The sequence below is a fragment of the Pygocentrus nattereri genome, chromosome 6, assembly GCF_015220715.1.
Source record: "Pygocentrus nattereri isolate fPygNat1 chromosome 6, fPygNat1.pri, whole genome shotgun sequence".
In the NCBI taxonomy this organism is placed as follows: Eukaryota; Metazoa; Chordata; class Actinopteri; order Characiformes; family Serrasalmidae; genus Pygocentrus; species Pygocentrus nattereri.
Genome location: NC_051216.1, coordinates 36,110,760 through 36,135,318, shown reverse-complemented (window position 1 = coordinate 36,135,318; position 24,559 = coordinate 36,110,760). Strand labels below are relative to the sequence as shown.

The 24,559-nt window shown below is 37.4% G+C and overlaps 1 protein-coding gene across 1 annotated transcript; it reads left to right on the top strand.

The window, feature by feature from the left end:
• Window positions 1–48: 48 nt before the first annotated feature.
• Window positions 49–22,998, top strand: impg2a (interphotoreceptor matrix proteoglycan 2a). The gene is made up of 21 exons (XM_017706590.2): window positions 49–1,776; window positions 2,339–2,566; window positions 5,346–5,512; window positions 7,081–7,106; window positions 7,296–7,322; window positions 8,625–8,671; window positions 8,794–8,939; window positions 9,723–9,887; window positions 10,027–10,085; window positions 10,257–10,277; window positions 11,474–11,661; window positions 11,754–11,812; window positions 12,000–12,168; window positions 12,251–13,302; window positions 13,758–13,977; window positions 15,858–16,068; window positions 16,358–16,546; window positions 18,131–18,332; window positions 20,595–20,674; window positions 20,777–20,851; window positions 21,002–22,998. Exons 1-20 carry the CDS (start codon window positions 1,698–1,700, stop codon window positions 20,811–20,813), a joined length of 3,372 nt encoding a protein of 1,123 aa, XP_017562079.1. The 5' UTR covers window positions 49–1,697; the 3' UTR covers window positions 20,814–20,851; window positions 21,002–22,998.
• Window positions 22,999–24,559: the final 1,561 nt, after the last annotated feature.

Here is a 24,559-nt window from a genome sequence, read left to right as displayed (position 1 = left end):
CTCAGAACAGTTTGGCTGTAGGCTGAACTGCCCGCTGTGTTTATTTCTGTATGAGACACTACACAGCCCTGAGTACCAGAGTAACTTCAACTTCTTGAGATGTTGAGGGATGTAGCACACATGCTATAAGCTAACATATAACATCGCTTTGGTAAAAAATGTAAGTTTATGAGCACAATTACACATAATGTAAACTGCAAACTTTAGGCTACTGGCTCTATAGTGGGCAATGTTAGTGATAAGATTAAGATTTAGAAATTAAAGCCATATTTCGTTAACTAACTTACATATAACGTACTACAACTGGCATGAGAACATTGACTGTTAACCCACATATTGATGATATAGTATCATGTAGATACCATTATTAAGAAAACATAAGGTACATTAGGCTGTATTTTGTCTCATTAACTGAAGGAGTAGCTGCTTTTCCCGTTAGCTGGGGCTTAGTAGTTACATGTAGCCTTTTATAACGTGTTTAATGTTATAGAGAGGTAAATTACACAAAATCAATTTAAAACTATCACTTGAGTCTGTATAGGTTTCATTATGTATTTTAGGTGAAAATTAACCTATAATAAATCAGATCAAATCAGTTTATGGAACTGGTAATATCAGTTCATACAACAAAGGAGGGATCAGGAAGGGACAAATGAAAAGAAAAGTTTCGTAACACTTATGGATAGGTTAAAAAGGAGCAATGATTTTGTTAAAAAAAGTACATAAAGGAATACAGTCATTCTTATATCTGACAGTTTTTCAACCTGAGATGTAGATCACATTTCTGCACACACATACACTACGATTAACCCAGGAACAATGTGAGAAACAGCATACCTGCAACTACTATTGAACTTTTGTCCTATCTACACTTTGGAACCTATTCCTTGGTCAATAACCTAAGTTGTGTGTAGCAGTATTGAAGTTACATCATCTGTTCCTGTGTTTTTAAAACCTTTTTGGGGAGGAAGCTGAAGGTTTGTACACGAGAAGGTTGCCCTGGAGAATCCCTTTGGGCCCTGTTTAGTTTCGTAATTTACTGTTAATGCTTCTACTGGGAGTCAAACGAGCAGCCTATGTCTTTCCTCAACTTATAGAGAATCTAAATAACTTTTTGCAGTAACAGATTTTATTGCTGCTCCTTTCTGTTTTACTGTCCCATGCCTGCATAACTCCATTCTCTCTCTCTCTCTCTCTCTCTCTCTCTCTCTAACACTGTATCTTCCTTCCTTTGTCTTTCTGTCTGTTTATATTTATGAGCAGAGGCTTTGCCTCTGTTGTCCCATATGTTTCTTGCTCTTTCTTCTTATTCTCCCTCAGCTCACGTTTTCTTTGTTAAGCGCACTCTCTACCTCCAGTTTGTCCAGTTACTTCTTGGCAAGCTCCTCTACAGGATTAACAAATGAGATTAGAGAGAGAGATAAAAAAAATCTCATCGTGCAGTTCCATCTGTCTACCTGCCAAAGGAGGAGTTCGTGCATCACGGTAGCACACCTGCATTCGACAGACAATCTGGACAGGAGATAAAGCTATCAGAGACAGACGATCAGTGTTGTGGATGTGAGCCACGAACATTGGGCTATGAACAGGTGTGTGGAACTGTGGGATTGTTCCTTGTTGCGTCGCATTTACACAATCCAAAGCTGCTCTCCTGCTGCCTCCTTTATACGCCTCCACAAGTGACGAGAGAAGTCGACATGCTGCAGTTTATCTGGACTTCCAAACTGTGCTTTTTAGCCAGTGTTTTTGTCATAGGCCATTTGGATATTACCGCCGGTATGTATATTTGAATGTACGGTCTAAAAGAGAAAACCTTTAAGTAGATAGCTGTTCTCTATTTGTAGCTAATCTGTTCTGGGATGTCATCCACTGGGTTTGTAAAGGGTAGATTAAAAAAAAATCATGAAAATGTGGTTCTGACTGGTTCTCTAAACCAGAGGTTAGCAGACTAAGCATCAGGACCACCAACCAGTCCATTAGTATTGCATATTTATGGATTATTTTCCTACTCTGTAGACCATACCTTTTAAAAGACTGCCATATCATTATATTGGAGGGACACATAATTTATAGATCTCTGATGTGTGATGTGTCATGACATGGTTTGAATCTATGATCTTGTGGTTGTGGATTGGAGGTAGTCCTAATTCAATTCATCTCACTATTGCTATATTGGTGGTGTCCTTCAATGTACAGAGCAACCTTAGGAATCACTGTATCTTAAACGCCACAGTCCTATCAAAACTAATTTGAAAATATATTCTTAAAACAATATGTTAATGAATAAATAAACATGTAAAAAATGATTAATTGTCTGTTTGTACCTGGGCTTTTCCAGATGCAGCTATCTGGGTCCCCAGGCTAAGACAACCAGATAAACCCTCACACAGTTCTAATTTTTCATGGGAACAAACTCAATCTGGAGCATTTACTGAAGCACCTGAGGACCGAGGACTCTTGCCACGAAGGAAACGCAATGTTCTTCTTTCTAGCGGAGTGCGACTTTGCACTCAGGAGACTGTTCAGCAAGCCATAGCTAACCATCTCAAATATTATCAAGTTAGAGGTGAGACTACTGTTGGCTGCTTATACATGTTCTAGAACATTTACCGTACAGTAGTAAATGTTTTATTTTCCATGTTTTGTGTTGCAGAATATACCTATACTTTTCTGAGGCTTTGGTCCCTTATACATTTACATTCTGTTGTAGACACTGGGGAGGGAAGAAAGCTTACTTGTGTGTCTTAACTTTTTGGCAGTGGATGGAGATGTTCTGATATGTTAAGTATTGTACATAGGAGTAGATGAGGCAGGATAAGAACTAAAGATCAAGTGGAGTCAAATCACTTTGCCAACCTTATTTAGGAATTACACAAGTGGTTCAACAAGCAAATAACACACACATCTGAAGTCAGACAGTGAAGATACCAACCTGGCCTAAATATTACTCTGTCATACCAGACATTACATTTCTTTTTTAGCTCTCTGACCTCAGTTGTGTAAAAAAATGTTTTGGATAAACGAATAGCGCAACAGTGGTGTAATTGTCACTTGAGTTAGAAAGTTGGCCTTCACTTCTGTTCTTTTTTAAGATAATACTACCGAATCTGACAAAACTAAAGGCAAATGATTTATGTCTATATAATAATGAATAAACCGCTGTTTTAATATGGGTAAAGCATGTTGTAGACCTCCTTCATAGAGCACGACAATGCTAAAGAGAATCAGATAGAAGAACCATTAAATGTTGTATTGTGTAAGCTGGAATCAGGAAACACACAAGCCACATTTATTATTTCAACAACATTTGAATTATTTGTGTTTATCTTTGTCAGTCAGTCAGTCAGTCAGTTGCTCAGTCAAAGAGTAACCAATAGGGGCTAAATGTCAGTGGGACGGTGGGTCACAGGTTAGTGGAGGGGGGGTTAATCTTGGCTTTAACAACTCACGTGTCTCTCCTTACACATCCAGTTAGGAAACCAAAGGGTGGAATTAAAGGTTATAAAGTGTTTTGGGATTTGGGCCAGTAAGGCTATAGCTTTTATCCTCATGGCTAAGGGTGTGAGTGAGTAGGGGAGTCTAATTAAAGTGAACCATGAAAGCACTGAACTGAAGTGTAGATGTAAAATCAGGGGGTCAGGTGGCAGTTCATGGTACAATTTTTAAATATATAGAAGTAGTGACAATTTGTACTTAATTGAAAGTTTGCCAAAATCTTAAAGGAAGTAAAGCTAAAATATATGTTTAACAAATGTTCTAAAAAAAGTTAACCAATATATTGAAAGTTTTCTTTGGTGGTATGCAATGTTCTGGTGGGTTTTGCTGCAACAAATAGGCAGCACTAGTCTCACACAAAGACATTAACCTAGCTGTAGACAGTTTTATTTTCATATGAATTTGGTTAGATGTTTTATTTAATAAAAAAAATGAAAGAGAAAAGAGAATCATGAAGGGAAAAATCCCCTGCTCTTTGATATTTGTAAAGAGTACTTAGGTCTTGATGTTCCTTTATGTTCAATTTTCTTTTATTATCCAGTGGAGTTAGCTGAATCAAGAACTTAGATTTATGCCTCATGCCACCAGTCAAAATTGGCAGCCCTGGTAAATGTGAACATACTAGTTCTTTAACAAGAACTTTTACATAGTCAGTTCTGGGAAAACAAACTAAAACTTTACAGTCTTCCACAAATTAAATCCAATTGAGAAATGTGGCTTTAAACTCAATATTTACTCAGGGAACCTCCACATTTTTCATCATATATATAACAAATAGGGCATTTAAATGTACTCAAGCAGGAACAGAATAGAGAAATCTCTAATTAAACTAAAAAAAAAAAATTCTCAACTTGGTTACTACAATAAAATGACTCAAAAATGAAAGCAGCTACAAAACCAACTTGAGTAAAAAGTGTGAAGTAAAAAAGGTAACAAATAAATAATAAAAATAATAATAAATCAAATTGATCAAATACTGAATAATAATAATACTTATGGTGGAAGTTCTTAGTACTAGCAGCATCAGTCAACATAAGAGCTGAAGACTGTTAGACTTCTCTCTCTTTTGGGATCCTTTTGTTATGAAATAAAATGGTCAAACTTGAAAATAAGAAGTATAAGCAACAGCTAAACAGGTCAGGTTCTGAATAAACATGACTGAACTAAATTAAATGCAAAAGCAGTTGTTTGACCAGAAGTATTATCATTAGAAAATAAATTAGAAAATAGGCGCAATTCAGATTTTAATGTCTAGGGTGGGAGTGATTCGCATACAGTTTAGCTTCACAAATTTTATTGGTTTAACTTAATTTTGTTTTATATGTTGATTATATATGGGATTGAGCTGTGGTTGTTACAGTTGTTGATGGAGAATTGCACTTTCTGGCAGCATTCCCAGCTCATGTAAATAGTTATCACCAATGCACTGCTACAGTGTCAAACTAGGAATGTCATTGGATAGACTAATGTCAGAAATGCCAAAACTGTGCACATGCATGCACAGGTGCAGATATGCACAGTATTTTTGAAGTGGACATCTGTACTCCTGCTCTGTTGAATTAGCTGAACTGGTGTTTATGAGCTAGCAGAAATCAAGTGCTTGTCCTTACCAAAACCTTAAGGACAGCTGGTGACCATGAAGGAAGCCCTCAAAGAGCTTTTAACTTAATGGATCTAGCCTAATGGGTTGAGGACACAGATTAGATTACAGTTAGTTGAGCCTAAATTCATGGCAAATATGCGACAGTCCAGGCTTAGCTTAATTTGCATCCCTTAAACCATTTCAGTGTACTTGGAGAGGGCCTTTTTATTTTCTTTTATGATTTTTTGGTCTTGGTTTGTTGTATTAGTGTGCCAGGAGACCGTGTGGGAGGCATTCAAGATTTTCTGGGACCGCCTTCCAAAGCAAGAGGAATACCAGCACTGGATGAGCCAGTGCCAGGCCGGCACAGTCAGCTCACAAGAAATTAGCACTACATTCAGCCAGTCAGAGGAACATCTTGCCCTCATTCACAGAGTAAGTAGGACTTGTATCACTGGCTGCATGGCTATAAAAATGTTTTATGGCAGTATGTGTAGCATACTATGTAGACATGTTTGTATTACAGCAACAGGCCACAAAATAAGCTTTATTTCACAACCTAATAAAACCATTTAACCACAGAAAAAACACTCTTACCCATAGGCTCAAGTGGCTTATAAAACATGATAAAATATACCAATAGTCAATAAGTAATGTCCTTTATTATTAATATATAGCCATCACTGTATTACTGAAAAACATCTGCCACAAAATGAGTTACAAATAAGAAGCGCCTTGGCTGCCCTTTACATAGTAAAATCTCTCTTAGTGATTTAGTGATCTTTAGGGTGCTGTACAATAAATTATGGTAAAAATTCAATGTGTCTTAATGGGTGCCCTTCTAGAAAAGAAAATGTGATGCAGTGCCCTATAATATGCCTTGACATTCTTGACAAACTTGACATTCCCTCTGGCTACCCATTTGTACTGCCCCTAGGTGTCCCAAAGGATGCCCCTCCAGTGGATAAAATGTGACACAGTGCTGTAAAGTGTGTCTCTACATGTGTGAGAATGTGTGGAAGTTTCTTAATGGATGCTCAAGTGGAGAAAATGTGATGTGGTGCCCTACAGGTGCCTTTCTGAAAACCCAATGAAGTGCTCCTCTTAGATGCCCCTCTGAGAGAACACCTTGTGGTGGATAGAAAACAATCCCAGTGACGAAACTGAGATACTCCCCTACAACATGTAGGATAGGCTTTTCCAAAGTGGGTGTCATGATGACAGTATTGGAGTCCTGCCAAATACTCGTAGAAGATTTACATTTTTTACTTCTCAAACGCTGTGTACATTCAAAACACACTGTATGGCTGCTAACAAATCTTTTCTGCATTTTTGCAAGGGGCTGAGAAATTGTATTAACATCTTGCTAGTACTTTGATGTACTCTAATCTGCATGGTCCCTTAGTCATTAATTTTGCAGCATCAGGAAGAAGTAGAAAACATATCGTTGATGTCAAAAAAGAGTAAGAAAAAATATTCTGAATTTTAAAAAAAATTAATGTTAAAAAGAGAATTTATTATAGTAAGTAATTTATAGAATTTACAAAAACACCTTGATTTTCCACTGTGACTGAAAGATGAAAGCTTTAAGTACCATTTACCTGACATTGTCAGTTTTGTTTGCCTGGTCTTGCATAGTCGTCCTAGTTTCTCTGTTTTGTAATAATTTTTGGGACATTTTTGGAAATTCCAGTTTTTCACTTATTTTTATTTGACTTTCCCCTTCTATCCCTTCAGAAATATCTCCTGAAAATGAATAACCTAATGGCCTTTTTGGAAATAAAAAAATGAAAAAAGTGTTTTTTAATAACATTATTACAGAATTTGACTGATGTATCTGTGCTTGTATGTGTATACCAAATACTTTATAGTGGCTTTGGATGTGGCTTAGCCGATCAGATTTCCAGTCTACATCTGTTTTACAGAAACAGAATTTGGAGAGTTTGGTTCTCTTTGTGGTTGTTTTTATAGTTTCTCATACCTTTTTCATCTTCTCACTGTAGCGGCTGGTTCAAACTGGATTGAAAATGTAAGATAAATCACTTATTAGCCATCTTCATATGTCTTCATTCCTAAACCGACCCTTAATACAGTACCTCCTCCCATTCATCTCTTTGTAATATCCTTAGAGTTAGCAGCTAAGACATTAGAAGCTAAGAAAAACTCTTTTTTTTACCCCTTATGCTTGCTCTGTTTGTTTGTCTCTTTTTCTCTTCAGTGAGGCTTCTAAGCCCCCTGTGTGCAGGTATGAGCTCTCAACCCCTAGCTTTAACCCTCTGCCTTACCTGCTAATCTCTGTAGTGATGTACAAACAGAACTGCTAAAGAAACCTAAACTAGCCTCTTTCTGGAGTTTTCTGCTTGGTTCAGATCTGTTCCAGTTCACTTCAGCTCATTCAGGAAATTAAGTCCTGAAAATTGCTAAGAAATTCTTAATTGTTAAGAAAATTGATGATATTCATTATGGGGGTAATGATACAAACAGTCCTTAATTCAATTCAGTTCACTGGGCACTAGGCTAACGATTCTTCACAAATTTGTAAATAAAATTGAATTGATAATCATGCAGCATAACTTACTAACTATGCTAAAACTGGAGAGCAGGAGGCAGGCTAGAGTAAGTTGTTAATTGGCACTGATCGTTCGCAAAACAATGCAGTTGCAATAGATGACATAAGTGATAAAATGTCCATTCATCATGATGCTTTATCACTTCTCCAAAAGGGGAATTTTTACAATTTTGCATTCAGTATCGTGAAGTCGCAATGCATTGTAACACGCCTATTGTTTAGAAGTTAGACGTTAGACGGTTTAGTGTATAACCTTGTGGTACATAATACACTGCTGATGAACATTTGGGGACACCAGGACTTCTTCTGAAATTTGAATGTTTTCACTTTCATTTTGCAATAAGGTATTTAAGTGATTTCGCTAAATGATGGGTGGGTTGGTGGAAGGGGAGCTGATGCAATCAGTAGACACAAACTCAGAATATGTCTTTGATGCAGGTAAAAAAAAAAAACCCTACATTTTAAAAAAAAGATTATGGCAATTTTTTTGTGTTTTAAATGATTTGCTTAACATGACAAGGACAGGAACTAACAAGAAAAAGAAAGTTTAGTTTGGATCCCAGCTTGACCTTAAATTTAGAACTAGCGCTATTGATTTGTCTTTGATATGAAGAGTGGGGTTCCCTTTTTGTTAAAGTGTTATTAAAAGCACACATTGAAAAATGTTCTCCACCAAACGTTTACACATCTCAAAGGTTTGGGTGCTGATGAGTGCTGACACCATAACAAAGGGATGAAGTGTATGGGGAAAGGTAATACTGTCACAGTTATGTACACGTGTTATTGCTTTCATTGTAATAATCCTAGCATGTTAGGTTACTGCAAAGCAATAAAGAAAACATGCTCATTTGTGTTAATACATTTTGAAAAGCTAGGTGTCTCTAAATGCTTAATGGGCATTGTATATGACTGTGACTGTGGCAAGTGTTATATAATTTCTATAAAAGTATATCCTGTGACACCATATCTTCTTTTTAGGTCTCAACCAAAGCCTACACTCAAAGAGCAGAACAGTACCCCTTCAGGTCTGTTCAACAAACATGTTTTTGTATGTTTGTGTATAGAAGGATAGACATTCATTAAAAATGAATGAATGTGTACCGACAAGCCGTGGGTAACGTTTTAATTCTGCTTTGGGTCAACTCAGGTGTCAAGGTGGTTCCAACAGAGGTCAATATAGATATCACTGGAACGGTGCCTTCTGCAACTCTGGCTGAAGTTGTCTCAGAATCTGTTGTGGAAATTATTGCAGAAACTCCATCTGGTGTCACATTAACAGGAGAAGAGAGTGAGGTTGGTGATGGGCAAGACTGAGTAGTATACTGCTACTTAAATGTGGCAAGTTTGAGTAAATTTTGAGCCCCAGGAAAAAAAGCAGAAATATACATTTAGCAGAACATTTCTTCCCTATTAAACGGTTTGCATGATGTATTAAAATGTGTTTATACTTTGCAGAATTAATGATACCTCCAATAAGAAATAAAGTCCATATGTTTTATGCATCTCCAAACTTGCAATAATCCTCCACTTGCACTCATCTTCTTTTAACTTGTACTTAAGGGACATTTTGACTGGATATTAAATAAACAAAAAAGTGGTCTCTTATACACAGCACTGTATAACAAATAATCAAGACATAAATGAACAGATCATCTCTGTCCTAGGAAAACATATCTCTAAACCATACATTCATGGAAGAATAAAAAAATAATCTCAACATTAATAAATGTAGTAAAGAAGTGATAAACATGTTTGTGTTAACCCCTTATTTTTCAGTTATTAATCTGAAGACTTTAGAGTAAGTTAGTAATGTGAATTATTTACTAACTACTATGAAACTAATAAGTGAGTTATGTAGTTATGAGAGTGGGAGATTAAATTCAGGACCCTCATACTTTTATAATTTAAGTGGTGAAGTGTTAGTGTTTGTGACTTATAGAAGAAGACTAAGAAGTCTTGTGTTATGTGCATATATATATATATATATATATATACATATATATATATATATATATATATATATATATATATATATATATATATATATAATGTATGTGTGTGTGTTTGTGGCTGTAGATCAACAATGAGATTGAGCTGGAGACTGCTGCTGTGCCGGGCCGTTCACTGGCAGAACAAAGAGTGGAGCTCACTGGGCTGCTGACCGGAGAGCCGTGGAGTGAAGAGCTGTCTGACCCCACCAGTAACCAATATCACACACTCACTCGACTATTTAGCCAGAAGGTAAGGTGTATAATCACACACCTCACCCACACTCACTCACTCAGGCCACTGAAGTAATGAAACTGTACACATACCTCTTTTGTACTGCAGCTCAAAATGACTGCAGTTCATATTCTTTATTCATTTGTGCTGTGTGCAGATTTCTGATGCACTGCAGAAGTTGCCTGAATACAAGAGTGTATCTGTACTGGAGTTCAGGTGTGTAAGTGTTGTGTGTGTGTGTTTTGGTGTTTTTTGGACTAAGAAATGATACACATACATACCCCTGTTTTTACTCCTTCCCAGTCTCCTATGTTGTAATTGTAACATTGTATGTGTTTTGTTTGTTATTAAATTGAACTTTTTTTTACTTTATTATTTTTTGAGCAGACCTCAAACTGGTGCCACAGGGTGAGTCAGGGGCTTGCCTGGCCTTTGTTATTTGATCACCGGCATACATTTTTATTTGTCTTTAACATTTAACAATGTCACAACTCTGCATACCTGTTAGTATTTTTTTAAGTCTGTAATTCTTAAATCTATATTATATCTACAAGCTATTACTGTATATGAAATCACATGACAAATGATTCCAGACTTTTGAACTGCAGTGTACAGTACTGTGCAAAAGTCAAAGGCACCTAAATAAATTCTTTAAAATAAATGTTCTGGGCAGTAAGTTTGAAAATAAATATAAATAAACATAAACACAGTAAGACAGAACACAAATTTCATGTTTTCCAAAAAGCAGTTGATTTTTTGTGAGCTAATTAGAAGGACAAGTTTGATTCTGGATATCCGATCATCTCCCCCAGCCATTGCATAGATATGTTACATTTCACCACCAGCACACTTGATTTAATTTAGTGAAGCATTAATAAGCCCAGTCATGCACTCAGTGATAACTACAAATAATACCCAGCGGCCACAAAGAGAGATTTGGAAATGCTTAAGAGAACACATTGACATGCATAAGATCACTTCTCTTTGTGTTAATGTTATTTACATTTGTAATAATATTATTTTGAACAGATAACCCTCACTGCCCAGTTAAACAGCTATTTAAATATAGTTTCCTCAGGTGCTTAAAAACTTTTTCAAGGTACTGTAATTTTATGTATAATCTGATGAACAGGCTCATGATTGTGCATGCATGTATGTGTGTGTTGCAATTAGTGTAATTACACCTTAAGTGGGATAATGGCTATGGGTTGCCAGATTGCAAGGATTCCTACTTGTACAGGATTATCCTCTGGGCCTTATCACTATAGCAATCCTGACATTTACCTCCTATGGCCTGGTTCAAATTTTGACACTGGTGATATCACATGGATGATTGCTTGGATCTATAAATTAATCAATGCATATCTCCTGTGAGTGAATTTAGATCACCTAGAAATGCTGTGCATGAATAATTTTTTATTGGAATTTAAATCCTGTAGTGTTGTCCACCACAGGTGTGTAGAATGTGAGTGTGGTAACATTTGCTCTGGTATATGAGGATGAATGACCTGGTAGATCACAATTAGAGAGTAAATGAGCAGTATGGATGCAATGTCAGTATATTGAAGAAGGATACACAAACATATTTGTACTCTCTTCCATAGTGATAAGGCAGTACTGGTGCAGTATGAAGTGACTCTGCAGACAAGTGGGCAGGAGGTTAGCAGTGAGACTCTGGATTTCATCAATCTGCAATCCAACATGGTTGAGGGCACTTTCAGTGACTCAGAAAAACCCACTGTTGTGTACACCCTCACTGACCTGCGTGCCTACATTACAGACACCCTGCTTGGTACACCTCTGTACTCAGTAACACTGGTCTATCATCTACAGAGATTAACAATTATGTACTAGAATGGTCTAATTTGGATTTACTGTTTACAGTCGAAACATATCCAGATAAAGATCAACCTACAAATGGATCACAACAGCCTGAGATGACTGTAAGTTAAGATTTTTACATATACATTTTTGACATACACTACTGGTCAAAGATTTGCAGACATGTTGCCTTGTTTTGGATGTTTCTGGGTAATGTTTGCTTTAATTATTTAATTAAATCATCTGTATTGATGGGCAGTGATATGCAATATACTAAGGACCTCTGTCTCTACTTGCTTTTTTGTTTAGGAGGATTTGCTTAAAGAGGAAGCAGGCGAAGAGCTTAGAAAAGATGACTTGCTGCTAGACATCAGCACGTCACAGGAGGAAAGTGTGGGAGCAAATAATGGCATTATTTTAGAGGAGAACACTACACCGCCACCTCTTGCTGAGCAGCCCAGCACAAGTTCCTCACAAGGTGACACTCAAGTACACAGTTATGTTTTTAATATGGTTGATAAAAATATTTGTTGTAGACTAACGTTCTTCTGTGTGTTTAGGTATAGAGGTGCAGGATGAATTGCTGTTAAACAGTGCTGTGGATACCAGCACAACTTCTACTGTGGGCTTCACCCAAGCTGCTGATGTCACTGGCTCTGAACCTGCTTCTGGGTCTGGGGCAGGGGAAGATGATGGGATATCGGTTAGAGAGCCAGGTGGAGTGACAGATGAAGATACAGTTTTGACTGAAATGCTGGTAGAGGATTATGATCTCTCCACCATCATCACCTTGACAGAATCTATGGAAGAGGATCTGATATCATCTAAAGAAGAGCTGACATCACCTCCCCTGGTGACTACAGAGACTGCAGAAACTATAGTGATACAGATTAGTGATACCCATGCATATATAGAGCCACCGGTGATAGTAGAAAGTCCATCACCTGATCAGTCAGAGGAGGAGCTTGTGACCACTTTGAAAACGGAGGAGGAAACAGAGGGAGTTACAGAAGTTCCTACAGAAACAGAGATTGAATTCAAGGAAGAAATAGAGGTCCCTATAGTGACAGAGGTGGACATTAGTGTAGCAACAGAGAACAAAGCTGTGGCTCCAACAGTAAAAGACAAAGAAACAAAAAAGGCTGAAGAAGAGGAAGATGCTGACATTATAATACAGAAAGACGAGGATAAGTTTAATGTGGAGACAGATACTCCAGCTGTTGAGATCCCAGAGGAGGATCTCACTGAAGATGAGATCCTTCTGGTCACCATAGAACCCATCAGGCCTGCTCACCCCACACCTCTCTCGCCAGAGAAAGAGTCACACTTCACTCTCATTACCAAGGTAACGGCAGTGGAGTCTGAGCCCACCCTGCCCTCTGATATCACAGTATCTGAGCGAGACCCTCATGATATAACAATTGGACATGATGAGGGTAGTGGGGTCACTGCTGTTGCCCAGGGTGATGACCAGGCCAGTGTTGCCATGCCCCCTGGCCGTGCTCTGATGGTGTTCTTCAGTCTGCGGGTGACCAACATGATATTCTCAGAGGATCTGTTCAATAAGAGTTCTCCAGAGTACAAGGCCCTGGAGCAGAGGTTTCTAGAGCTGGTAATAAATCTCTTGTACTATTATTACTACTTCATTTACTAGTGCTGCTAGTACTTTGTGCTGTTAATAAAAATGTATGTATCAGATATGGTAACTGTACAGGAGAAAGGAAAAACAACATTCTAATGTAAATTAATTTAAGATTTAATTTTATTTCAAGTACTTTTGGACCATTTATATTGGTTCATTAATAAAATGTTTACACAATGTAAAGCAGAGCTGGTATTTGCCAACATAATAAAACCAATGGAGTTACAAGATTTTGATGCAAAAATAACATTTTTTCTTTGTCCTCTGTTTCCTTTTTCTTCTTTACTTTCTCCTATCTTCTTTCTCCTGCTAACTTTGTATAATAACCCAATAATCTCTGTTGGGTCTTAGTGGGGTTTTGTGTATGTGTTAAATTTTCATATTTTTCAAGTCTCTGTATAATATTTTCTGTTTTTTTTTTTCAGCTTGTGCCATACTTACAGTCAAACCTCAGTAACTTTGAGAATCTAGAGATACTGAACTTCAGGAATGGCAGCATTGTGGTGAACAGCCGTATGAAGTTTGGGAAGCCAGTGCCTCGGGGAGTTACCACAGCTGTCTACCTGATCCTGGAGGACTTCTGCAACACAGCTTACCAAACCATGAACCTTGCCATAGACAAATACTCACTAGATGTGGAGTCAGGTAGTGTCAGCACCCAAATGCAGATAATATTCAAATATATTGTTTAGTCAGATAGTACTGAATCATATGTACTTACAAACATGATTATGCTGCCATAGAAATATAATTTAAAATATAATTAAGATAGTCACACAGCATGGAAGAACTACTTAGTGACATATAAAAATGACACCTTTGACATTGACCAAATCCATGCCTTCCCCTGTTTTCTAAGCCATCCACTGCTCAGCAACTGTTGGTGGCTAAGATAGTCAGCAGTGTGCCATCATTTCACATGAATATATTTCGAATTCAAAGCCCCAGATATGGCCAAAAGATGTGTCTGGGGAGAAACACGTATTTCTAAAAGATACCCTGATAGTTTTTACCCATGGCCAGAGCCAAAAGCAAATATAAAAAAAGAATATCTAAGAATAAAGAATAAATAACTTTGGATTTGTCTGTGCAGTAATCCTCAATATCAGTTAGCTGTACACACACATTGTAATCAAGAACACTAACGTATGTCATTTCATTAATTTCAGCAGAGTTGGCACCATTTTGATAGGAGGTTTAGGATGTAGGTCACTTTTTTTATTGTAGTTAGATTTACATGGAGAGGTAAAAATGTCTCCCAGTAGATGCCAGAAACTGGTGGACAGTTATAGGAGACGCCTACTTATAGTTTCTGTCAAAGGGGGTAATATCAGTTACTAAAGTCAAGGGTGTACTTACTTTTTCAACAAAGAAAAAGTAATCTCAGTTAATTTATTATTAAATAAATGATTGCAAATTAAATTTTCATTGCTCTTTTGTTCAATTATGTAACATTAATGTATGCATACTGTTTAGCTGATGATCAAATAATAATATACTACATATGGTAAAAAAAAAACAAAAAAAAACAATAATTTTACAGATTCTACTTTTTCACATTACTGTAAGAAAACAGCTTGTACCCTTTTCCCTTGTGCAGTCATGTTTTTATTATATTGGCTGCTGCATTTGGCTTTGAATAGGAAATAGGCAGGCTCTCCATAAACTGGCTCTTACCAAATCTCATAGTATGGAAGAGATGATATAGTTGACTTGACTGCTGAATGCATTCTTGATTAATTGAAATGGCCAATTTGAAAAAAAATCTAAACTTCTCTGAACTTATTAAATGTAACTAGTTTGAATATTTTGGGCCTCTGTGCCAGTTCAGCCATTATATCATAGTGATACTGGTTCCATGAGGATTATATCAGATGAATTTGCCTTGTGATTATCTCTCAGATTAAGGGGGCACCCTGTCCAAAAGCACATAAGCTTGTATTGTATTATAGGAAAGCTTTTATACTCTTTGTTGATAATAGTCCCTTTTGTTGATCAGTTTTTAACTATTTACATACTCTTAAATTAACACATCTAATTCAGTACACAAACTGTCCTGGAACATCAGATGGATATGGTAGAGCTGCAATAAAACTCTGAAGGACATTCACATGGAGCAAAATAAGTTGGTTGTACATTGTTGCTGCAGATAGTCAAAACCTTTTTTATTTTGTATTATTTGACATTACTGCCTCTGAGACTGATGTGCTAAGCTTTTTGCGCTGATTTCAGGTGCATTTTGTTCTGTGTACAAAACTGGAAGTGTTATGGGCATATGTGCATGGAAAAACTCAAAATGCACTTCTCTGCCCTTAAAAAGCATTTTGAATGAGAATTGCACAAAACATAGGACGATAAATTATTATTAGATATTAGTTTATTATTAGATATTAGTTTTACTGAAGTTTGAGCTGCAAATGGCAGCAAATTTTGCATTGATTTTTAAAATCAGGCATAAAAAAAAATTGTGTTGTTCGGAAATTCTAATGTGCCTGTGTGTGTGTTTTTATTTACTGCATTTTTAGGTGATCAGGCTGACCCATGTAAGTTCCAGGCATGTAACGAGTTTGCAGAGTGTGCAGTGAACCGTTGGTCCGGTGAGGCGGAGTGTGTGTGTAATGCAGGTTTCTTCAGTGTAGATGGCCTGCCCTGCCAGAGCATCTGCGACGTCCAGCCTGATTTCTGCATGAACGATGGCAAGTGTGACATCATCCCAGGACAGGGAGCCATTTGCCGGTGTGTATGTGGACGTGATGATGCATTTTGTGTATTTGTAGTTGATAGATGAGCGCAATGTTTTATGTGTTTCTGTTTGCCGTATATGGTATGTTTATTTATTCTTGTGTGTGTGAAATTTTTAGTCCTGTGGAAGTTGATTGAAATTGTATTTGTTGAGAGACAGGATAATTATATATAATAATTATCTAAGAGTTCATTGCCAAGATAAATTATTTTAGTATACTTCTGTGCCAAAGACCACATAATACTGTATATCTAGTGTTTTTTTATTATGTGTGTGTTGTAGGTGTCGAGTAGGGGAGAATTGGTGGTACAGAGGGGAGCACTGTGAGGAGTATGTGTCAGAGCCACTGGTGGTGGGCATTGCCATAGCATCAGTGGCTGGCTTCCTGCTTGTTGCTTCAGGTGTCATCTTCTTTTTAGCCCGGGCACTGAGAGACCAGTATGACAAGGAAGAAACAGAGGACCCAATACGGTAATAAACAAACTGAATGGTAGCATACATTAGAGTTTAATGCATGTGACCTATGCTTATCATAGAGATCCCTTATCTTGTAGTTTTTCTGGTCAAAATGAAGTTTTATTCAATTATATTTTTATAACAGTTAACCAATATTAATTTAATATTTTAAATAAATACAAATTATAGGTTCTCACTGAGTAGAACCTTAAAGCAGCAATACGCCCCTTCTCTCCTTCCCCTCCTTACCACTTTAGAAGAAATGTTACAAGTTCAGTGTCAAACCTCATCCTTTTCTCACCAATGCCAATGTTAGCTCTTGTATACTTATAATTATATCACTTCTTTTCTTTGCTGCTGAACATGGTTTCATGCTGGCAGCATGAGAGCAAAGTTTGTTTCTTTCATTGGCTACCTGTCATGGTGGTACCTTCAATATGATTGTCCTCAGGACAGTGCTACTTCTTCATCTTCTTATGTTAGCATTGATTAAGATTAGATTAAGATTAAGATTAAGTGACCCTTATTAGTCCCACAATGGGGAAATTTCAACTCCGCATTTAACCCATCCGTGATGTGAAACACCACATACATACTAGTGAGCACACACACACTAGGGGGCAGTGAGCACACTTGCCCGGAGCGGTGGGCAGCCCAATCCGCAGCGCCCGGGGAGCAGTTGGGGGTTAGGCGTCTTGCTCAAGGATACCTCAGTCATGTGCTGTCGGCTCTGGGGATCGAACCGGCGACCTTCCGATCCCCTATCGATGCATCCCGATAGTGATGCTACTAGATGCTAACTCACTATCATCTCTTGAGGTACAAAAGTGGTATTAGGAGACAGGACAGGCTGGGACTTTTGGAACATTTTAAACTAAAAACCACACACATTGCACCTTTAAGGATGAAGCTTTATAATTAGCTAGGTGCTCAAATGTGCCATAATCTCAGTTCGCCTACAGAGGTCTGAGACCGTAGAGCTGTTTGTGTCTAGGTGGGATAGATCCACCCACAGCTCATTCAGCTCATCAGCTAATTACCAAGCCCTTTAAGACTTAAATTACATATACTTAAGAAGGAAAAACACTGAACTTTGCAATACTCCAAGATTGAAGTGAGACATCTCTGGTTTAACAGGTCATTAGAGCAAAATGACTAGCAGGTCAATTCTAGCTGAATTATAGAATAAAAAGTTCTCTCAATTTCAGTTTTAGTCAGTTAATTATATTTTTAGTCAATTAATTATTACTGGGCTGTAACATTTCATTGTAGCTAATCACAGCATTAAAGTAATTGTTCATCCAATATTCTAAATTACTCAATTTTTCACAGCCAACTAATGTAGTCTGCAAAGTTTGCTTCTTTAATTTTGCACTGGAGCAACATGGCTAAAAGAAGCATACAGGCATGTATACACTGACTACATTTAGATTAAAAAAAAGTGTCAATTACTTCAAGAGTAATGACACTAAGTGATCTGCATTTATTTGTCTACTAGGATGACTTTTAGGTCAAAGTCTGTTTATATCACAGCCTTTCACATGCAGTTGAGTTCATAGTGCAGTCATGACCCGTGTAGACCTGTGTGTCTTCCCATAGGAGAGGAGACAGTATTCCTTCTCTGGAGAGGGCCACCAAGTATAATCCCATGTATGAGAGTGATGCAACCACAGGCTACAGTCACTACTACCGGCGTTATCCTGAGCCCCCAGTCCACAGCAGCGCAAGTGCTGAAGCTTCTACAGACTTCAGCAGCGAAGAGATACGCCATATCTATGAGAACAGTGAACTCACTAAGGAGGTACTGTACTGTGTGTGTGAGAGACTGTATTGAGATCATGTCTGTAGTGCTATTCCGACTGGATATGTTTGACCAGACTGTGCAGTAAAATTTGAGCCGTAATGTTACCACAGGATTACTGTCAGCCTCAGATGCTCCACCCACACATGGAACATCTGGCATCTGTAGTAGGCCACAACTATAGGAATTTTGTATGTTTTGTGCATTCTGATTGTGATCTGTATGTCAATGTAAATGTACTTCAATGTAACAGATTTTATTAATCCAACAGGAAGCAAATTAGTGAGCATTGATGACAGAGCAGTATAGCTAGAGGACTGTAAGAAAGTTTGTAAAGTTCACAGCATTGTTTGCAGTTTTCTGGGAAGCATTCAGTAGATTTTAAGAGAGATATCCTTGTGCACTTTCCAATTCATACTGACATTGGTTGCCCCTACTCATCACAGAAAAACAACATTCTGTGACAGGCTTTTGCATGTCCATCAAAGGGCCTTTTCTTGTCAAGTATTTGGTTCTTGGCTTCTTCATTAAAGGGATAGGCAGAAGTCTGCCACAGGTTTGCACTAGATAAGAGATGCCTTATAAATTACAGATGCACAAGATTTATACTCAACATACACATTCACTGGATTTAAAAAGCAGACCTGTGTTCATGTAACTTGGGCTTGACACCATCCATAAAATGCTTGTAGTCTATGGCTTACCTATGCTACTGTACCTAAAAGAAACATCCCTGCTCTGACAAGTCCTTTTGAATTTCAGTGTTCAGTGTTGTATGCTTTAGGCCATTGTATACTTTAGGCCTTAGGAAATGACAAAATATTTACTAACATCAATAATACACAACTTCCAGCCAATTTCTATAGTTATACACTTCATTTTATAGTAAGTAAGCTACACTGTAATCTTTACAGATGCAGTCAGTCAAGTGATTTTAATCCAATGAGAGTAAAATCACAGAGACACAGAGATAGTACAACCCAAATTCCAATGAAGTTCGGACGTTGTGTAAAACTATATTCAATTCAATACACTACAAAGACAAGATATTTATTGTTCAAATGGATAAAGTTTATTGTTTTTTGCAAATATTCACTCAATTTGAATATGATGCCTGCAACACATTCCAAAGAAGGTGGGACAGGGGCAACAAAAGACTGGGAAAGTTGAGGAATGCTCAAAAACCACCTGTTTGGAACATTCCACAGGTGAACAGTTTAATTGGAAACAGGTGAGAGTCATGATTTGGTATAAAGGGAGCATTCCTGAAAGGCTCAGGCGTTCACAAGCAAGGATGTGGCGAGGATTGGCACTTTGTGAACAACTGCATGTGTAAATAGTCCAACAGTTTAAGAACAACATTTCTCAATGTGCAATTGCAAGGAATTTAGGGATTTCATTATCTTCAGTCCATAATATCATCAAAAGTTTCAGAGAAATCTCTGCAAGTAAGTGGGAAGACAGAAAACCAACATTGAATGCCCGTGACTTTCGATCCCTCAGGCGGCACTGCATTAAAAACCCACATCATTCTGTAACGGATATTATCACATGGGCTCAGGAACACTTCAGAAAACCACTGTCAGTGAACACAGTTCGTCGCTCCATCTACAAGTGCAAGATAAAACTCTGCCATTCAAAGTGAAAGCCATATATCAACAACACCCAGAAACACCCCCGGCTTCTCTGGGCCCAAACTCATCTGAGATGGACTGACGCACAGTGGAAAAGTGTCCTGTGGTCTGACGAGTCCACTTTTCAGATTGTTTTTGGAAATCATGGACGTCGTGTCCTTCGGGCCAAAGAGGAAATGGACTGTCCGGATTGTTATGAGCGCAAAGCTCAAAAGCCAGCATCTCTGATGGTATGGGGGTGTGTTAGTGCCCATGGCATGGGTAACTTTCAGTTCCCAAACGCTTATTGAGTGTTGTTAAAAGGAAAGGTGATGTAACTCAGCAGTAAACGTGCCCCTGTCCCAACTTCTTTGGAACATGTTGCAGACATCAAATTCAAAATGAGTGAATATTTGCAAAAAACAATAAAATTTATCCATTTGAACATTAAATATCTTGTCTTTGTAGTGTATTCAGTTGATAAGGATTTGCAAATCATCGTATTGTTTTTATTTATGTTTTACACAACGTCCCAACTTCATTGGGTTGTAATTCCAAAATTCCACCATGTATAACTAATCCTGTGAATTGTACTTGCAGTGTATTTCAGATTTGTTGTTTCATCTCTGATATTTCTTTCTGTCTGCAGGAGATTCAGGACCGGATTCGCATCATTGAGCTGTACGCAAAAGATCGTCAGTTTGCTGACTTTGTAAAACAACATCAGGCGTGAGTATAGTATTTGTTACCTGTGTGACTACTGGGGAACCCACTTTCTATTTTGCTTTACCAGCTAGATTCACTTTGTTGTCTTTGTGTGTGTGTTACCAGGGCACTAGATACACGGAGGGAGAGTTCATCTACATAAAGTAGCCTCACACTACATAGCTTGGTGAATACAAGAAGGTATTAGACAAACACACACATACATGGCACACATACACAAAAATAGCACCACAAGTCAATAGTATTGACTATTCGATCAGTGGCAAGTTGTTTGTTAATTCAGCATATTACAATGAGAGTGGTTGAAATGGTTCTTTATTATTATTTCAGGAACATGTCTCGTCTTTGGAAAATGCCATGTGAATGATTGATTACCAAAATGCTGTGGGATGAATATGCTTGAAGAACATTTGTGACTGCAGTCTACTTTCCACAAAGGACTCTTCCGTTGCTTCTTAAAATGGCTTTCTACTTTCTACAAGAAAGATTTTTCTCCTGTCATGGCGGCTCTACTCAAAGCCAAAACCCAGTTCTAAATGATTGAAGAGATGCTTGTTTCATCACTAGTGCCTTTTGATTATGTTTTAATGAGCATGGTCTCAGTTTCTCAGCCTATCATGACCTGGAGTTCAGAGATACAGAAATCCTAATGGTTACTTGAAACAAAGATATTTGATTATTTTAGTGTTTATAGCTAAGGCTTAATGAAGTCTTTTTCATATGTCATATAAACAACAGTGAATATTTTGTTTTATGTGTGAATCTCATTGCACTGTATTTTATGTTGTTCCTTTGTGAAACATAAACTGTAGAGAGTTGATTATCTTAAGTCTTGCTGGACTGTTGGAACTCTCGATGGGAAGAGGTTCTATTTCAGTCTTTAATAGCTTTGCTGAATCTGAGGTGCTACATGGTTTCAGTTTCTTACATGCTGTCAAACAGGGCCAAAAGAGATAAATCTGGAGAATTATTACTCGCCAACCTTAATTTTTCATTTTATCTGGCAGCTGTTTTCTGAAATGATTACAACCAAATTGTTCATCTGAAAGATATCAAGTGAGAGCAAAGGAGGAATGTAAGATTTTTCTCTTTTATGCTGTATTTATCCCTAGATTTATCTGTATTACCTCCAGCCAGATTTATATTCATGAGCCTTTTCAGGCACACACAAATGTAATGTGGCAGCTGGAAAGAGCATGTACTACAGCTAAGATAAAGATCAAACTCTGACAACTGAAACTCATTTATTCCCCAAATTGCTATTTTTACTTGATGATAACTGAACATGAGTTAAGAGGTGACTGCAGCTAAAGTTCTGTTTTGTATATATATTTTTTAATTAATTTTAAGGGATGCAGGATTATTTATTAGACATAATCATTGTTGTCTAAGCAGGACAGTTACTGAATAAAATAATATTAATTTTGGCATTTTCCTTAGTTCAAATGGTGTAATTGGTGTTTTGCCAAGCAATTGTTATGAACTTAGCAATAAACAGAGGTAGATACAATCATGGTAGTACCAGTGGGGGAAAAAGGTATTTTATGAATCCAAATCTTGATTAAAGAAGAATGCAAAGGTTTTTCCAATTAATGGACATAGCAGCATCAAAGGTATTTTGCTAGAAGTGATTTCATAAAACTACACTTTAATTTTTATGTTTTGACGCAATATGAGACACACATTGTGTCAGTTCCAGAAATATTGTTTTGTTAAGGGAGATTATAGCAGCATATTTGAATGAAGGAGGAATTAAGGGTTAGGAACTCTAATACAGTCATACTAATACTAATAAAACTTGATCTTATAACTGGGCAATTACTTCAAAATTAAATAAGAAAAACAGCATAGAAATACACCACAAAACCCATTTGAAACTCTTGTTGACCCAAACTCGACCATAACAGTGCTCCTCAAAGCTGATTTTTATGGTGGGCCTGCCATTTGGAAACCCCCTGTAACCAAAGCCTTGTAACTTGGTATAATAAGAGCAAAACTTGGAACTTGGAGTAATGGAAGAAAGTAATATGTGATGAGTCATCTTATGCTTTTTTGCATGAATGTTTTTCTTTTAAGGAGGCCTTCAGCCCAGCTTTTCTTTTTGAAGAATGATTCCATTAGAAATTGTTCAGAATGTATTTACCAGCATTCCAAGAAGAACTGAGGCAGCTCTTCAAGACAAAATGCAGCCCAGCATATTATTGATATATCCCTATATATCCTAGCGTTTAACTGTGTAGAAGGATTTTTTAATTTTACTGTTTTAGAATTTTGTAGATTTAGATACTGTGCAATATAGAGAACAGTGTTTCTCTGTCTTTTTTATATGTGAGTTAAGGTTATATATTTTTAAAGTATTGAGTGTATATTCTATTTAACATTTTTGGATAATATAAAGTATAAAATTGAGTAAAGACCAAATATAAATAAAGATGTTTTTCTACGGAACACTTACAGATCTTTCATTTTAACTTTCAGTAAAAAATAGTGTTCTATTCAGGAAATTGATGGCCAATATTTGGTAATGCAACAATCTCAAATGTCTGACAACAAAGCAACCACTAAAATATTCAAACCATATGTTTATAGATTGTCTGTGTTGGTAAACTGTAGGTCCTGGGGTAAAAAGCTTTTATGGTTATAACTGGAGCTGTAATGGTGACTGGCACATTGATGGACACAGACAGACAGCTGTCTCATCTTTCCTATTTAGCCCTGCTACAACTTTCTTGATTCTGTGCAGTGTGTGAACATTTGGAGTCAGGTGGAAAGTGTCTAGTGTTTTGGGGAATCTGAATAATTGGAGGGAAGAATGTCCTTTAACAGTGAAGCTGGTCAGCTTTCCACATAGCAGAACTAAATTGGGATTAAAGAAGCCTCACTGTAATTAGTCAAGGCAGAGATTACAGAGCAGATTAAACAGCATTACCTGGAGTCTGTGGTAGATGTGTCTTTGGCTTCAGTCACACACACACACAGAGCTGACTGATATTCACTGACAGTTCACCTCCCAGCACTCTCCATCTTGGCAACAGGAAGATCCCCTCCTAGTGGGACACACAATGGCTAATGATCACTAGAGCCACACTTTTCTGGATAAAGGACAAGGGTGAGGAATAGAAAGACAGTAAGATGTACTCAAAAAACAAAGGTTTCTAAATGGCTCAGACTTATTGGTATAGAACTCTTACATTATGTGGAGTTTTGCTAAACTCCTTCAAAGTTCTTCACACTCCATTTAAAGGCTCTTTAGGGAACCAAAAGTGGTGTGTAAGTGCAGTGCATAATAGAAAGCAAGTACTGTATATTTTCTACAGTGTTCTAATGTGAGTGCCTGTATTTTTCTGTACAGAGGAAGTTTGAGCATGAAACTTGCTAATGCGAAACAGAAGCATGATCTACTGTTTCTGTCAAGCCATAGTCCAGTCAAGAACAATACGTTTTTGGTTTGCCAGGCAAAGGATAAGCCTATTGTTTAGGAAAGTTCGAAAGGCACACAGTATTAATAGCAATTTCCGTGCAGCTGAGGTTGAGATAACATGAACTCCCCATGGAGCCTCTTAGCATGGACAAGCCTGAATATAGGGCCCTGATTGGCTGAAAGAGAGCACCTGCTTCGCTCTCTTATTTCTCTCTCTCTTTCACTGTCACCCTTTATCTGCATAGTCTGTGCTCTTGCTAGTCCCAGCCCTGGTCTAAATGAACTGCATATTTTGGTGAGTTACACACCAGATTCAAATAATCAGCTTATTAAGAAACCTTTAGAGTGGTCAAAATGGATCCATAGAAAAAACATGTGTTCCTTCAAAAATCTTTCAGCAGATAGTTTTCTTAAGAGATATTTTACACATGAGATGAGTAAGCATAAAGTTTTAAAAAGCTTCCACA

What these genes read in the sequence shown, in the direction of transcription:
- impg2a (XM_017706590.2), top strand. Translation starts at nt 1,698, where the DNA reads ATGCTGCAGTTTATCTGGACTTCCAAACTGTGCTTTTTAGCCAGTGTT. An exon ending in ATCTTGCCCTCATTCACAGA is followed by an intron (nt 5,513 to 7,080) that starts GTAAGTAGGACT and finishes TTCTCACTGTAG; the next exon opens with CGGCTGGTTCAAACTGGATT. An exon ending in CCTCAAACTGGTGCCACAGG is followed by an intron (nt 10,278 to 11,473) that starts GTGAGTCAGGGG and finishes TCTCTTCCATAG; the next exon opens with TGATAAGGCAGTACTGGTGC.